This window comes from Diabrotica virgifera, chromosome 9, assembly GCF_917563875.1.
Source record: "Diabrotica virgifera virgifera chromosome 9, PGI_DIABVI_V3a".
NCBI classification, from domain to species: domain Eukaryota; kingdom Metazoa; phylum Arthropoda; class Insecta; order Coleoptera; family Chrysomelidae; genus Diabrotica; species Diabrotica virgifera.
Genome location: NC_065451.1, coordinates 193,024,742 through 193,041,496, shown reverse-complemented (window position 1 = coordinate 193,041,496; position 16,755 = coordinate 193,024,742). Strand labels below are relative to the sequence as shown.

At 32.5% G+C, this 16,755-nt stretch overlaps 1 protein-coding gene across 50 annotated transcripts in view; it reads right to left on the bottom strand.

The window, feature by feature from the left end:
- LOC114337907 (titin) overlaps positions 1 to 16,755 on the bottom strand; it is a 213,688-nt gene that overhangs the window by 115,324 nt on the left and 81,609 nt on the right. For all 50 annotated transcript variants that reach the window (XM_050662773.1, XM_050662771.1, XM_050662781.1 and 47 more), the window contains exon 15: positions 12,886 to 13,015. In XM_050662773.1, the coding sequence (XP_050518730.1) occupies positions 12,886 to 13,015 (130 nt within the window). The remainder of the gene's footprint in view (positions 1 to 12,885; positions 13,016 to 16,755) is intronic.

Sequence of the window (16,755 nt, the reverse complement as noted above, 5' to 3'; positions counted from 1 at the left end):
GGAAGCAAGAAGCGACTCACGAAGAAGAAGAGAAACAGAAGAAGAGAAAACGGAGAAGAAGAGAAAACCAAAAGAAACATGGGATGATGCGATAGCAAAAATATTGAAGAATCGTGATAAGCCCTGGAGAGAAGCCAAGATGTTAGCTAGGAACAAAAAGGAATGGAGCAGATTTGTACATAAGAATTAAAGAGTTGTTTGTTATTCCTACACCTTATGGTAGAAGGGATTATGATTATATACTCGTATACCTTTCAAATGAGCATTTGTAAATTAAAATCCATCGAGTATATTCGAGGATACAACTTTTTAAAAATAGTCAGTTTTTCGAAAATCAAAGTTTTTGTCATTTTTAAACTGATAGTACTTTTCACTGTCATGCTCAAATTGGCTAAAAATTTAGGTGAAGATAGTTATATATGTATAAAATAATCCATACTTATTTGGATTTCTTAGCCTAAGCCATTAACTATTTTTTGGTCGCCTAAAAATTAAGTTTTTTGCTTCATAAGTAAGCCAACCTACGATAGCTTTAATAATTTCTCTATCTGTTTGATTATTCTGCAATATTAGAAATCAACTAATTATTAAAATCGATACTACTATGCATATGTCGGTTTATAACGTTTCCGCCTTTTCCGACTTCCAATCGCCACTTCGTTCGGTTGTTCCATAGGTCCTTTTCTATATCTCTTTCTCTCAGTTCTTTGTTTATTCCTTCGTTCCAACTTTTTCTCCGTCTACCTCGTTTTCTCTTTCCTTCTGATTGCCATTTTTCTAGATCTTCCTGCTGCTCTTCTCTAAAAATCATTTCCGTTGCTCTCAGCGTTGCCAGTATGTTAAAATAGATAACAAAACCTAATCTTTTACTTTTATCCATAAAATATACAGTGTGATCACTATTTGCAAATACAAAATTTTCTCAATTTTTTTAAATGGGACACACTGTATATTAATTTTGCATTTTGTAGTAAATATTACAACCTTTCTTTTGGTATAAGGTTTTATGTAGGTACCTAGCATGTTTCGTTTTGTAGATATTTAAAAAAAAAACTATAGATGTTATATTTTTGCGGATTTTTTATTAAAAAATTTTTTGCAAAAAAAAATAAATATAATCTGGTTTTAGAAACATACACTAAAATATCAAATATGAAGATAAAAACGTAATTAAAGATTAAAATATATCGTATGCTAGTACAATTCAATTGAATTTAATAACTTTAAATTATTTTACAAAAAATATTTTACCATACTAATGAATGCACAAATTAGTTACTACATTAAATAAATAACCAAATTTTAAATCTACCTTAGTAATTTTTCTACCACAGCAACTTTGCTGTACCAAATTAATTGTTAGTTATATTGTATTTAGTTAAACTTTTAATTTATCTTTTAAATTTACTTACATACATCTTGAGAATATAATAATTATTATAAAGTATGCTTTGAAACAAATGAATGTTAAATGTATCAGCCAAATTATTTATTAATATAAAGAGTATTTACGGGTGTCACAAAAGCTGGTAATACTTTTGTAGTTGAAATTTTTGTAACAATTTTTTATATTTTAAATTTTAATTTTTCAACCGAACAATTGGTGGATATCACATTGGTTTTGGGCGAAACCATTAGAAATTATTACCAGCTTTTGTGACACGAGTAGGTACATAGATACTATTTACTTCTTAATATACTTCCATAACGTTCATTTTTTTCAAAGCATACTTTATACGTTCTCAAGATGTAGGTAAATTAAAAAGTTATTAACTGATCTTACTCGTAAATACAATATAACTAACAATTAATTTGGTACATCAAAGTTGCTGCGGTAGAAAAATTACTACGGTTTATTTAAAATTTGGTTGTTTATTTAATTTAGTAACTAATTTATGCATTCATTAATATGGTAAAATATTTTTTGGAAAATAATTTAAAGTTATTATAATCAATTGAATTGTACTAGCATACGATTTATTTTAATCTTTAATTACGTTTTTATTTTTATATTTTATATTTTCGTGTATGTTTCTAAAACCAGATTATAATTATTTTTTTTGCAAAAAAATTTTTAAATAAAAAATCCGCAAAAATGTAAAATCTATAGTTTTTTTAAGATATCTACAAAACGAAACATGCTAGGTACTAGTGATGTAACGAATATTCGTATTCGCATTCGCATTCGCGAATATTCGCATATTTTTGCATATTCGCATTCGTATTCGCATTCGAGAAATTTGTGCGAACGTTTTGCGAATATAAATATCAGAAAAAAATAATTGGAAGATAATATTAGGTTGATAACATCAAAATCTGTTAAATTCTCATCTTTTTTTTTATTAAGAAATAGTAACTTTACCTTATATAATCACATTATCAGCCTTCACTTTATTTTATTATTTGGTATTATGTAGTAAAGCTTAAGATTCAGATTTATTTACACTAAATATCCATTAACTTTTCATTATAAATTTAGAAAACATGTCAAAAATAGACACAAATTAGAAAAAAACAGAATATTCGCATTCGCATCCGCATTCGCGAATGTCGGTAGCAGATATTCGCATTCGCATTCGTATTCGCGAATGTTCAAAAAATGACATTCGTTACATCACTACTAGGTACATACAACCCTATACCAAAAGAAAGGTTGTAATATTTATTACAAAATGCAACACTAATATACAGGGTGTCCCATTTAAAAAAAATGAGAAAATTTGGTTTTTGCAAATAGTGATCACACTGTATATTTTATGGCTAAAAGTAAAAAATATTAGATTATTTAAAAATAACACTATATTCTAAAAGCTTTGACCTATAACTTAAATTTTTATTTCCTTGGAAACATAATCCACAACCCTATAAATATTACCATTTGTCTCAATAAAAATGTAAATATTTCGAAAATTATTAACTTTAGACCTATAAGATCTTATACAGATTTTTCATATTTTTAAATAATATATTCAAAAATGATTTAATATACAGGGTGTTCCATTTAAAAAAATAAAACTTTGGTTCATACCGTCGTCCTGACTCATCCAGTATAATTGAAAATAATTTTAGATACACATTTTGATACACATTACTTTTGTTATAAACATTTTTTTGTATATCTCATAGTTTAGCCGTAATCAAAGAAAACCAGAGGTTTGGCGCACCCTGTATAGGGTGCTTATGGAATAAAATTATTTCTGTCCCTGTTTAAAGAGTTTTAAAAAACGCTAATATCCGTCCATTTTTAAATATAAATATACGCTTTTTAAACCTAAATTTGAATGTACAAGATGATTCACGCAAGCCTAACAAAGTCCATAAGCTTTATTTTTAATGGAATACCCTATATTTTTAAAAGCTGCTTAACAGCCTGATTTCAACGAACCATATCATGTATGGTGTATTATGAATAATATAGGGTGAAATTTTGAAATTATAGTGTGTGGAAACCGCTTACGGAATAAAATTGTTTGTGCCCTTATTTTACAAAACTATAAAAAATACTAGGATATGTCAACTTTTAAATTCAAATATGCACTGTTTAAAAATAAATTTAAATCTACAGGGTGATTCACACAAGTCTAGCATAGTCCATCATCTTTAATTTTAATGAAACACCCTGTATCTTTTTATGTTTTTAGAATCTGCTAAACAACCTCCCAACAAATAAGTGTATTATGTAGGGCCTATTATGAACAATACAAGGTGAAATTATAAAATTATATATAATTTTCGTCAAGATATTAAATAATACCTACATAAAATTTTGAAATTAGTAATTTATCATACTTTAGATTAGATAATGGTATTATTTTTTAAATTAGCCCAATAAAGACATACCTTTTCTAAACTAAGTGTAAATCTATTAGGTTTTGTATTATTTAATGTCTTGACGACAGTTAAAAATAATTTCAAAATTTCACCTTGTGTTATTCCTAATGGCCCTTACATAATACACTTTTTTGAGATGAGACTGTGACGTAGCTTCCAAGGATACAAAAATATACAGGGTGATCCATTAAAACTAGTTATCATGGACTATACTGAACTTGCGTGAATTACCCTGTATATTTAGATTTACGTTTGTAAAGCGCCCATTTGAATTTAAAAGTTGACTAGTCTCAGTATTTTTTATAATTTTCTAATATAAGGACATAAACAATTTTATTCCGTAAGTGGTTTCCATACTTTATAATTTCAAAATTTCACCCTGTATTATTCATAATACATCATATAGTTCGTTGAAATCAGGTTATTAAGCAGATTTTAAAAATATAAAAATATACCGGTGTTCTATTAAAACACCCGGTATAGTGCACATTTTTATTTAAAACTCGACGTGTTTCAGCGTTTTTTATAATTTTTTGGAGCAAGGGCAGAAATAATTTTATTCCATAAAGTGCATTCCACACTGTATATTCAAAATTAACTTAGAATTTAAGAAATATTATAAATTTTCTCAATTCAGTGGCGTATCAAAAGATGGCTGTGTCAAAATATTGCACTCTACAAAAACGCATTGCTGACCAAATTTGAAAAAAATAAGTGTTTTTGTATTATAATCAATTTTTAATTTTGTTTTTAAACTTTCGACCCTCTGGGCCTTTTGACCATCATTGCACATTGTATATATTAAAGCAAAACAATAAAATAAGACTTACAGGATCTTAAGATTATAGTCAACCCAACCGAGAGAGATTAATTTATGTTTTTTTACAGTGCGGATTGAACATTTTCGGGGTGAACACGTCGTTATACTTGAAAAAGTGTTGAACATTGGTGAGGTGGAGCAGAATGAGAAGAAAGCAGCTGAGTGCTTTGGTAAGTAACTATTTAAATCAGAAAATATTTAAGCGATAATAGATATTTATGTACCAAGTCAGTAAAGTTACTCTTTATCGAACGAGTCTGATATTATGAGCCGAGCGAGCCTAGCGAGCGAGGCGAATAACAGACGAGTTCGATAAAGAGTCTTTACTGACGTGGTGCATAAAAAATTTTATCGCCAGCAATTTGATATTGGTTTTAATACTTACTTACAATTTACAATTTAAGAATTTTTTAAAATTTTAGACGTAATAAAAATTTCATGACAGTGATGACAGGTGACTTCTGCATGATGGCCGCTTTCGATTTTTAATCGATAGTTATCAATATTGAATAATTCTAAATCGGTAAAGTGTTGATTTATTTTATATGAATGTAATTACAAAATACTAGAGTATTTCACTTTTTGACATAAATTTAATTAACAATGTCTTAAATTTTGTACAATATTTTTAATAATTAAAGTAAATAAATTGTAAGTTAACTCAAATAAATAATCGATTACTGCCGTCGACCACTTGCATTAAATTGCGATTAATCGCGGCAGGTAAAGTAAAATTCTTCTTTCAGTACAATAAAGTGTTACTTTACTGCCGCAAATGGCGGCAAATGAGTACAATAATGAATGACTTTAGTGACGGTTGGCGATAAAACATATTACAATCATATCTTTTTATTGGTTTTACTTTAAATTTTTATGGTGAAATAATTTTTTGAGATATTTTGATATTTTTAAATGATTTGTCTGTTTCATCTACCATCTTTGAGTCTACTGTTGTAGCCCACAAATTTTCATTTAGGTCTAGTTATTGTTTATATATACTGTTTTCCGTAACTCTTTCTGTGTTAGCTATTTTTCCATATTCATGGTCAAATATTTTAATTCAGAAGAGATATTGCGGGTATCAGTTGTTTTTCAGTATGTAGCTCAGCTTTCCAAAAACTCATGCTAGTTATATTAGGCAGATATAGGTACGCATTCTTCTATTTGCTCTATTGTTTCTTCTGCTATTTTAATTTTGTATCTTCTGCTGTTTTAGTTATTATCTTTCTTTTGTTTTAGGTCATTTTTAGTCCTATATGGCTTTGCTACCAAGTTCCTGATCATACTTTAAACATCTTTGTCATTTTCTGCTGCGTACAATATCATCTACCTATCGCCAAGTGGTTGAAATATTGTTAATTTTATTTGTGCCTTTACGTTTAACAGTTTTCTAATGTTTTAGTAAACAAATTTGGGGATAGTGCGTGTCTTTGTCTGATCTCTAATTTAATTTTTACTGGTTTTGTATCTTCATATTATTTTGATTTTTGTGTTTGCTTTTTCGTAGATATTCATATTCAATAATAAAACTGCGTCTCTTTGTTCTATTCCGTCTGATCTTATTGAATTGGTTATTGCCCAATGCTCAATACTTTATTCCCCAATGGTCAATACTGTCGAATGATTTTCCAAAGTTAATAATAGCGATACTATAATGGCATGGTACTTATTCGATTTTTTTATTAATATGTTCATGGTTTTCAAATGGTCTATTGTACTATTATATTGTATAATATATAGAAAAAGCTATACATATTATAGCTTGTTTTCTGGTTAGTATTTATTCATTTTTCTTGTTAATATTTTTTACTTTTTTTTTTCAGTAATTGAGATATTATAATTAAGTAAGGTAATAGGACGTAATTTTTTAGATTGCTTTTGTCTCCTTCCGTATGATTTGCAACATTACTGATTATATTATTTTCTCCCCACTTTACCATTTCTATAGTAAGTAAATATTTTCGTGGTGACTACATTGATCTACAGTTGTCGAAAAAAGTAGAGATTTCCTCATTTGGCATTACCGCCTCGTTCTCGAGGTCTCAATCCCATGGGTCATGCTTTGGACAAGTCAAGCAATAATTGATGCCAGTGGTAAATACGAGTATACGACTTATTAGGTATTAGGGCCTAGGGCCTAATTAATGTTATGTATTAGGACCGTTTATTAATGCAAAATATAATTTTTAATTTTTATGGCAATTGTATCAATAATATGTTTTCAACATAAATATAAAATATGTTTAATTTAAGAAATAATAATACTCAAATTTATAAGTTGTTTATGGTTTATTGACAATGTCCCTAACTTATGTCGCGCAGTAGGTATATTTGAATATCTGCTTTAAATAATAATTGTTTTATCTTGCATTATTAATTTGGATATAATAATTAAACGCAATACGCATTACTTCAAAATATAATGCAAGGAAAAATAGAAGGAAAACGGAATCCAGGCCGTAGAAGAATGTCGTGGATGCGGAATTTGAGAGAGTGGTTTGGCTGCACCACTAATGAACTTTTTAGGTCAGCTGTAAACAAAGTCAGGGTAGCCTTGATGATTTCCAATCTCCGATAGGAGTGGCACAAGAAGAAGAAGAAGAAGATTAATTTGGATATGATTTTTGATTCTTATTATAGACCTTGATGTAATAAAGGCAAAGGCACCACGATTATGATTCACCAAGTCTCAAATTTTTTAAAGTAAAAAAATCTATTTTTGCCGCATGAATAATATTCTAAACGCGAAGGTATTACCGCTAGTGAAAATAAACTTACAGTACAGAGTAAATCAGTAATATTCTATTTATACGCCTCCTCGAGTTCACATTCTACTCAGAAAAACGACCAACTCCACCATAATTTAAAAATAGTGGCATGACATGTGCATGAACTTTCTTACCTTTACCCTACTTTGAGATTTATTTTAGAAGCGTTACCCCGTAATAGCCAAGTTTGGCCTACTCTTAGAAACTAAATATAGACCAGTGAGTCAAGTAAAAAAAACAATACAAATTAAAACAACACGGTGCACACGGAGCGTAAGCTTAGCCCCGCCCCACCACAGGTTTTACTCATTTATGTTAACTTACAACCGGCTAAAGTTTTGTAGATTTATTTTGGCTTTGCAGTCGATTTTTGAGAACCTAAGAGTGCGGTTAGTGATGACACAGTGATAGTGATAGTTTTGTGTAGTGTTTGTGTTGTGAACGTTGTAAATTTTATTGTACTACAGCCACATAATATTGCAGATATTTCTAGAGTTTTTAAATACATCTAAAATACTTTTTTATTCAAAAAATTACGAAAATCCTTTATAAAAGGTATATCTTTATTAAAATCCTTAAAAGAGCCACATCACAGAAGGTTTTCGGAGTAACAATTACATCAGTATTCAGACAACCTTCAGTGATGTATTTTTTTGTGATTACAGCATTTTTTATTCGTTATTTTGTCGAATAGACTTTACATAAAAATTTGTTGTGAGCTCCAAAAGATAAAAACTCTGTATTGAATCATTTTTCTAACTTTTTTTCGTTGAAAATGTTCTTAAAATCAATATTTTAGATTATTTGCTGCAAAACTGTCTTTAATGTAAGAATTTATTGAATCAAGGTAGCCAAAATAGTGTTTTTTGATCGCTGCTCGATCAAAAACATGCATTATTGTCCACAAACGTGGACATGATGCAATTTTGTCCACGTTGGTCCAAAAATCTACAAAATTCCTTCAATTAAAACAGTTTTTCATCTAAAAAGTCTAGAAGGTGTCTCCAATATTATGTGGCTTGTATTGAACCGGCTAGACCGAATGGCAACATAAATATTTTGTTCAAATTCCAAGTCTTATGTATCAAAAACAATATGTATTGTAAAAAACGTGTTTTATGTAATTCTATTTTCGAATTTTATCCAATAAAATGTTAAATCTTGGTGTCCGATCATTCTTTCAATTTGCTTTACATTTTACAGGTACACGAGATGTTTGGCTGAGTCCCAAAAGATTTTTTTTTTTTTTGAGTAAAGGAGTGAGTCACTATACGTAAGTGACCGTTGAAAGATTTATAGCAGATTTGTAGTAAAAATACGTTGATAGCAAATAGTATTGGCAGAAATCGTATCTAGAGCCAATTAATTGTGTTTTTCCTCCTCTATTAATTTGTTTTCACTTTTATTGCACAGCTTGCAGCATAAAATCCATTTTTTTTTCAATAAATCCGAGTAAGCCGTGGAAAAGGTGTAATAACTTGGCATCTGGTATCGTCTGTCCAAATTTAGAACCGAAAGTTAAGAAATATACACAGTTCAAAAATAGTTTCACTGTGTGTCATGTTGCACACGGCTTTAAAGCTCCTCTTACTATGAAATGACTAGTTTCTTGGCTTCTGATATAGAACATTTGGTAGTATTCACACATGAAAATAATTCTGCTTGTCTCTTGTTTTTAGATTTATGTTTGACAGTCGCAGGTGAGAGATAGGTAGGTAGTTTTGTAATGGAAGCAGATAAAAATAATCTTGATAATTTTAGAATAAAATTTGAGTATGACTGATTTTTTAAAGATTTTATAGAGTTTCTCGTTTTATTTCATTGCCAAGCTTAGGTATAATGTTTCAGTTCACTGAGATTGATTAAAAAAAATGTATTTTCGTCTTGTGCCTAATATAGGAAGGAAAATGGTGACAGCAATGATCAGTTTTGGTCAACTTAGAAAGTATTGGGAAGAAGAATGTGGAAAGCATTTTTGTGTTCGATAACATAAATATATTGAAGATTATTACAATTATTTACTATTTTTACTGGAAATAAGCCAAAATTTTACTTTAAAATAAGTTTATTTGGCCTTTTCGATTTCCAATTTGGAAATCGCTCGTTTTTAAAACGTTAAATGCACTTAATTGAAAGTAAAATTGTAGTTTGTTTCCAACAAAAATAGTAAATTGTATTGATATGCCACAAGAAAATAGTCTCAGAACAACTATTATTCCAGTTATCCTCTGCAATACCTTTTTCTTTTACTCTTGTCATTCATATCTAGTTTTAACAGGTATTCATCTGCTTGATTTCTCCTTATGGAGAAAGCTTACACTATATGCTTTTGGACTTTTCTTAGATATCCGTGCCACTTTAGCCTTTACTTCTTTACTCTTTCTTTTTTATTTCTTTTTTATTTCTTTCTTTCTCTCTCTCTCTCTCTCTTCAATCCTAACCACCCAAAGGGGCTGTAGTGGTCATCGTGAGGTCGTGTATTGTACGTCTCCAAAGATCTCTATCTCTGGTCATTTCTTTTAACTCACGCATAGGTCTTTCCCATATTCTTGTAATTTTGTCGGTCCATCTCTCTGGGGATCTTCCTCGTGATCTTCAACCTTATGCCTTTTCTTGGATAACAAGTCTTTCCATGTTTTCTGTGTCTGTCTTAGGGTGCAAGATTCACATCCGTCAGTATTGAGAATATTAAGCAGTTGATCAACCTCATTTCTAGAGTTCGTAAAGTTTGAGAATCCTTCCATATTTTGGCCATCCTTTCTACTACGATGACTTTTGCTAGATCATCTACGTTTTATTTCTTCCTGTAATGACCCTGTGTTTGCGAGTAATGATCCCAGATATAGCTGACAACCTCAAACCAGTCAATCGTTGGTTTTTGTACCGGTCAATCGTGGATACGTATTAGGTCTATTCAGTATCCATTTGTTTATACACTGTACATTACATTTTCTTCTAATGTCTTTACTCTTCTTTCGATTTCCCAGCGTATTTTCCGTAATTCTTCTCAGTACTCTTATCTCTGCCGTTTACAGTAGTATTTGTGTTGTGGCTGTATCAGGTCTTGTTTCTGATGCATATGTCATTATTGGCTTCTTACACTGGCTTTACAAATTCTTGAATTCATCTCATTGGTAATATGTATGTCGATTTGGCCATATAGTGTTATTAAGGCATTCTGCCAGTCTATTTGCTTTTTGTACTTGCTTATCCTGTCTCCTTATTTTTTGTTATGTAAATTATTTTTATTCGACTGATCTTCTAAGGTGTTCCTTGTCGTTATTAACGCAGAAAAATATGTAGCAAGCCCATCAATAAAATGCAGCAGGCTTTGGTTGGCAATACTAAAAGAAGTAAACGAGAAGAACATACCAATAATAGCGGAGTAAAGGAACTCGAAGAACAAATTTCAAAATCACATACACAATACATCTCCAACATAAAATAAAACACACTCCAAGCACAAATTTTTTTAAAAAACTTAATGTGGTTCAATCCCATATAAACATAATACATAAATTAGACATGCTGTAAGGAAATAGTTTCAGTAGTTATCTCCTCTACTTAATGGGAATTAGCTATAGTTTTAATTAAAAATAGTTAGTTCATTTTCGCGTTTCGATTTCCATATAACGATTTTAGAAATGAAAAACGCCAAAAGAAATGTATTTTCAATTAAAATGTTTGTTAATTTTCCTTAAATCAAGTAGATAACATAGAAATGCCACAAGAAAATTGTTTCAAAAATATTCCATAAAAGAAAGAAATGAAATATTTATCTGCTCATCAGAAAATATGGACTAATAAAGTTTGAAATACAATTTATTACGCTTTTATGTTTTTTTCTTCTTCAATACTTTGTCAAAAAAATGTTTATACTTTGCCAGTAATTATCGGGTAATTGAACAATTGGTTCTTATTTGTATGGACAAAAATGAGCATCCATTAATCATGAGACTACTTTAATCATTAGCCATGCGACAACCATTAACAATATGAGGACTACAGACATTTTTTCTTCGTTGTAAGGACCACAGATTAAGAATCTTTAAAAAGTCAGCCAAGTTCAGTGACATAATATGACAACTGTTCTAAAACTGTATGCTTGTGACATGTGGAAGTTAAACATTGTGTTTATATGAGATTAGCCGTAATAGGCCTGGATCCCGCGTATAAAAAAAAGTTGATTAATAGCAAGCTGAAAATTTGTTAATAGCTTAAGGGTGTCTATTCGGACAAACTTTGATATATGAGAACACTGGAACAGGGGAAGTTTTAATTGTGTAACAGGTTAAAAATTTAAAACGGTCAGACCACGAAAACGTCACATGTATTTTGTCCGACAGAACTTCCAATTGATTTGTTACTCTTTCATTAAACTCTCATGCAAAAATCAGACTGCTATTTATCACCTGTCATAATTCCTGTCATTTGACATATTCTGCGTGTTCCACTCATTATAATTCCCATTTGGTGATAAATAGCAGCCTGAGTTTTGCATGAGAGTTTAATGAAAGGATAACAAATCAATTGGAAGTTCTGTCTGACAAAATACATATGACGTTTTCGTGGTCTGACCGTTCCAAATTTTTAACCTGTTCCACAATTAAAACTTCCCCTGTTCCAGTATTCCTATATATCAAAGTTTGTCCGACTAGACACCCTTAAGCTATTAACAAATTTTCAGCTTGCTATTAATCAACTTTTTTTTCATACGCGGGATCCAGACCTATAAGGGCAACATTATTTTTCCTTACAAGTTTTCATCGACGTTTTTGTGAAGGTTCTTTGGGTATGTGTATAAAAATTATTTTTATCTGCCCATATATCAGTTTGGGTCACTTGAAACTCAGTTGGTTTTTAACAATAGCCTTTTATTAAATAAATTATGCATTTATACAGATTTATTAACATAAATTTATAACTAAGCCAGCGTTTAGCGAATTAGAGCCAAAGCTGTATTCATTCCAAAACATATTATCACTGTGGAACTTGAACAAAATTTTGGAAATCGCCATCACTAACCTAACTATGCGTATAGAACTTTTCTTGAATGGATTCGATCCAGTGATTCATTGTTAACAAAACAAGTAAAAAGGTCACAGTATAATAAATACCAGTGCTCTAACCTGCTGTACAGTTTTTCCTTTCGCACACCTTAGATCTTATCCGGTTCGAAGGACCATGATTAAAATTTGAATTTGAACTGGTACCTTGGTACAGGTACCAATTCCAAGTCAAATTTTATTCACCAGTTCTGAAACCACCACCAATAAGGAATCGGATTATAATCTCAAACCATTAGTCCAATATCATTGACTATCTTCAAGAGTTCTGCTAACTGATCACTTATTATACTGTGTTGAATAACCAGCTTGAAGCTGTCATAACTAACAATAACTACATGGATGGACATTAACAAATTGAGAATTAGAAAAGAATATTTTTATAGTAATCATTTCTTACTTTTTACGGTTAGTTTCGCAGATTGTTCAACTTGACCGGCTGATGAAGTTGCTCTGCAGGTGAATAAGCCAGTGTCTTCTTCGTAGGTTGAGGAAATCAATAGAATAGCGTTGTTTCCTTCTTGGATCATCTGTAACAAAGGAGAGAGTGTTTAGTTTGTTTCTCCAATATAAATTGGATGTATAATATGTCAATTGAAAGCCCTCAAATTATAGGATCAACAATTATAGACGGATCCTGAAGTTTTTCCAATGAGCGGTTCCCGGGATAACCGAAAGAGTGTTAAGGGTTCTGTCTGTATATATGTAATGGCACATAATGATGATTCAAATTCATCATAATTCACTGCAAAGTCAACCAATAAATCGTTTACTTTTCTATCAAAAGACGAGCCAATGGTTGAAACATTGACTAGTTTTGTATCTGTAAAGTAGGGAGTAAGTCCCACAGCACTTAGTCCACAATTGTGCATTGTGCGTCCTCCCAGGGGGTTGTCGTATTTAGCTCATTGTCCATCCTGCCATTTCCAGGAAGGTGGACAAATCACCAGGGGACATGTCTACAGGTGTAGACTAAGGCTCTTCTTCTTCTTCTTCTTCTTCTTCTTCTTCTACGGCACTACAGCCCAAATTGAGCCTTGCCTTTATTTTTGCCTCCACCCTTGCTTGTCTGTGGCTGCTCTTCTCCATACACGGATTCCTAAGAGGGCTTGTGCGTCGCTGTTTACTGTGTCTTCCCAGCGCTTTCTTGGCTTTCCAACCGGTCTCTTTCCCTGCATTCTAGCATTCAGTGCTCTTTTTGGTAGCCTATCCAAAGACCCATTCTTATCACATGTCCGGCCCATTGCAATCTTTGTATTCTAATGAAGTCTGACTGGGGTGCTTCCTTATAGAGTTGATCCAGTTCGTTGTTGTATCGACTTCTGAAGATTCCGTTTTCCTTCACAGGTCCTAGTATTCTCCTCAGTACTTTCCTTTCGAATGCGTCGAGTTTGTTTTTGGATGTTTCTTTCAGGACCCAGGCTTCGCTGCCATAGCATCTTATTGGTCGAATTAAAGTTTTATAGATTCTCATCTTTGTATTTCGGTGGACACTTTTAGACCGAAATATATGGGAGAGGGTAAAATAAGCTCTGTTTGCCTGCGTTATTCTCTTTCGTATTTCTCCATCTTCTGATCCGTCGGCATATATTTCTACTCCCAGGTATGTAAACTTTCCAACCGTTCGGCCGTTTCAAAATTCGGCGAGGCCAAGGCTCGCCGAATGCATACGATAATGCATAATGACGATAACTCTTGACATTCACATAGGACACGCCCGACAGTTTCATCATCTCGTTCACACTTCCTGTACAGAGGTGTGTCTACTAGCCCCAGTGTGTGGAGGGTTTTGCTAAGTTAACAATGATCAGTTGAAAAACGTAGATTTTCAAAGATGTCAAGCGTAGATTTTCCTGGTCATTCTCAAGTACCTACTTTTCTAATGCTGACTTCCCGAAGATTCCTTAGTGTTACCTTGGCAAGTCTACATCCTGGCCCTTCTTCCCATTATTTTACGGTTTGCACGTGGGAGTGACATTTGGCAATTTTCACGATTGTTGGAGTTGACCAGCCAAAAAGATCAATAAGTCCTAAATTTCTTAGTCCTGCTACCTTCCTAGCTAGCTGGCCAGCAATGCGGTTGCCTACTCACCTCAGGATGATGTTGTTACCATCCGAAGTTTGGGCTAGTGACTCATAACACTCAATTACTAGCCCTGATATGACACGTGGTCTATCCAGGGTTGGAAGCGCTTGTCTGGTGTCTGTGCAGATTATTATGGTTTTAACAGCTATACCTTTCCGGGTTATCTCTTTTGCGGCTATGCAGATACCACGATACCAGTCTGAACTACGCTGGTCCATACCCAATTTTAAACTAAGGTTCAGTGATCTAGAGTATATCCCGCATTCTGAGCCTTTTTCCATTTTGGAGCAATCGTTGTAGATGCAATAAATATGGCTGGTTCAAAAAACATTGGTTGCACTGATTGAAAGAGTTCTGTTCTGATTATAATGAGAACATTCAAAGAAAATATTTTATGACTCATCTTATTGTCAACTAAAATTTTGCAAGAGCAAATAAATCAGCTCCTAAACTTAGCAGACGGGCAGGAACGTTTCCCTACAGGAAGGTCGTGTACAGAAGCAATATTCCTCAGAAAACAAATTGCAGAGAAAGCATTTGATAGAGTAAGACTTAAAGATGTACTGAATGTCTTGTAGAATAGACATATCCTTAATCATGATTTTTGTCTCTTGCACTTAGTTTTAAGAACTCTATCACGCTACTATAGAAGCTGTAGGATACGGGGAATAACACGACAGAATAATGTAGAATGGTGGAACGAGAACCTCAAAGGTAAAATTATAGAGAAAAAGAGCTTGTGAGCTTGGTTAATGAAAAATAACAATGAGGATCATAAAGAATATAAACAATGTAATAGAAAAATAAAGAAGGAGGTAGCAAAATTAAAAAACGAAGCATGGGAGAATAGAATGTGCTTAAATCGAAACATACGTAGATCAAACACATGTTTCAGAAGCCTGGAAAGTATTCAACCTGGAATCTCAGGAAGAATACGAAATAGGAATAGGTACATATACCCATAATATTAGGGTCTACATATTTATATAATGGTTAAATGATGTTCCAGATATGCCTGGGTAACATCCAGGCATATCTGGAACATCATTTAACCATTATATAAATATGTAACGAAACACAACCGTTCACATTTAAAGGGTTTTTACCCAACACATTTTGGTGGCTCAGGCATGCTATTTTTTGGCTTTTAGAACACTGATGATGGATTTCTTAATCCGAAAACGTTTTGTATTAATGTGACCCTTATTTCGGGTGTTTTAAAATATACCTTTTACAACAAATCTAGTATTTTTGTTTTTAAATACTTTTCAAACGAGCATTGCCATATTAAAATTCATCTAGTATATTAAAAGATACAGCGGTTCTTCGAAAATCGCATTTTTTATCATTTATAAACTTATAGTACTTTTTCTTGACAATCTCAAATTGCATTAAAATTTAGATGTACGTAGCTCTGTATGTACATAATTTATTTAGCGTATGGCTTAAGTACATCACAGAATATATTTAGATTTATGCATTATACAATGCATCACAAACAGATGTCCAATTTTTTTTATATATTAGATTGCCCCTTCGGTTGCCATTACAAAGTCTATAGGGTCGCCTGTGTATGCTCTGCGTGGGCAGTCCTGAACAATGTGACTGATCGTCTGTCTTGCAGCGCCGCAGTCACAAGAAGGCGAGCGGAGTTTACCCAACTGTAGAGGGAGTCGGCGCACCTTCCACAGTTTGTTCGAATTCGATTAAGGGGTACCCAAATCTTACGGGGACGTTCAAATTCGCCAGGTTTCTCTATGATGTCCGGTAGACTATGGTAATGCGGATCTGTCCTACTTTCCCAGTCTTCTCTCCATCGGGTATTTAAGTCAAAGTTGGATTGATGCAGCGCTTGAGCAGATTGTAGAGGGGGGTAACCTGGATCGGAGACGGTTTCCAAGAATATCGGGGATGTGGTTGTGGACTAGAAGCAGGCGACTGTCCATTATTTTGTTATATTCTTTAATTAATGCATGTTCGCGGCGTAGGTTGGGTGGTGCTATATTACTAAGGGTAGGTAGCCACATTGTAGGGGTGGGCTTAATTGTGCCTGTTATCATACGCATAGCACAGTTTAGTCGGGTGTCGACTAGGCGGGTATGCCTGCTATTTAGCCACACTGGAGCACAGTATTCTGCCACCGGATATATCAGGCCAAGAGCCGAGGATCTTAATATTGATGCT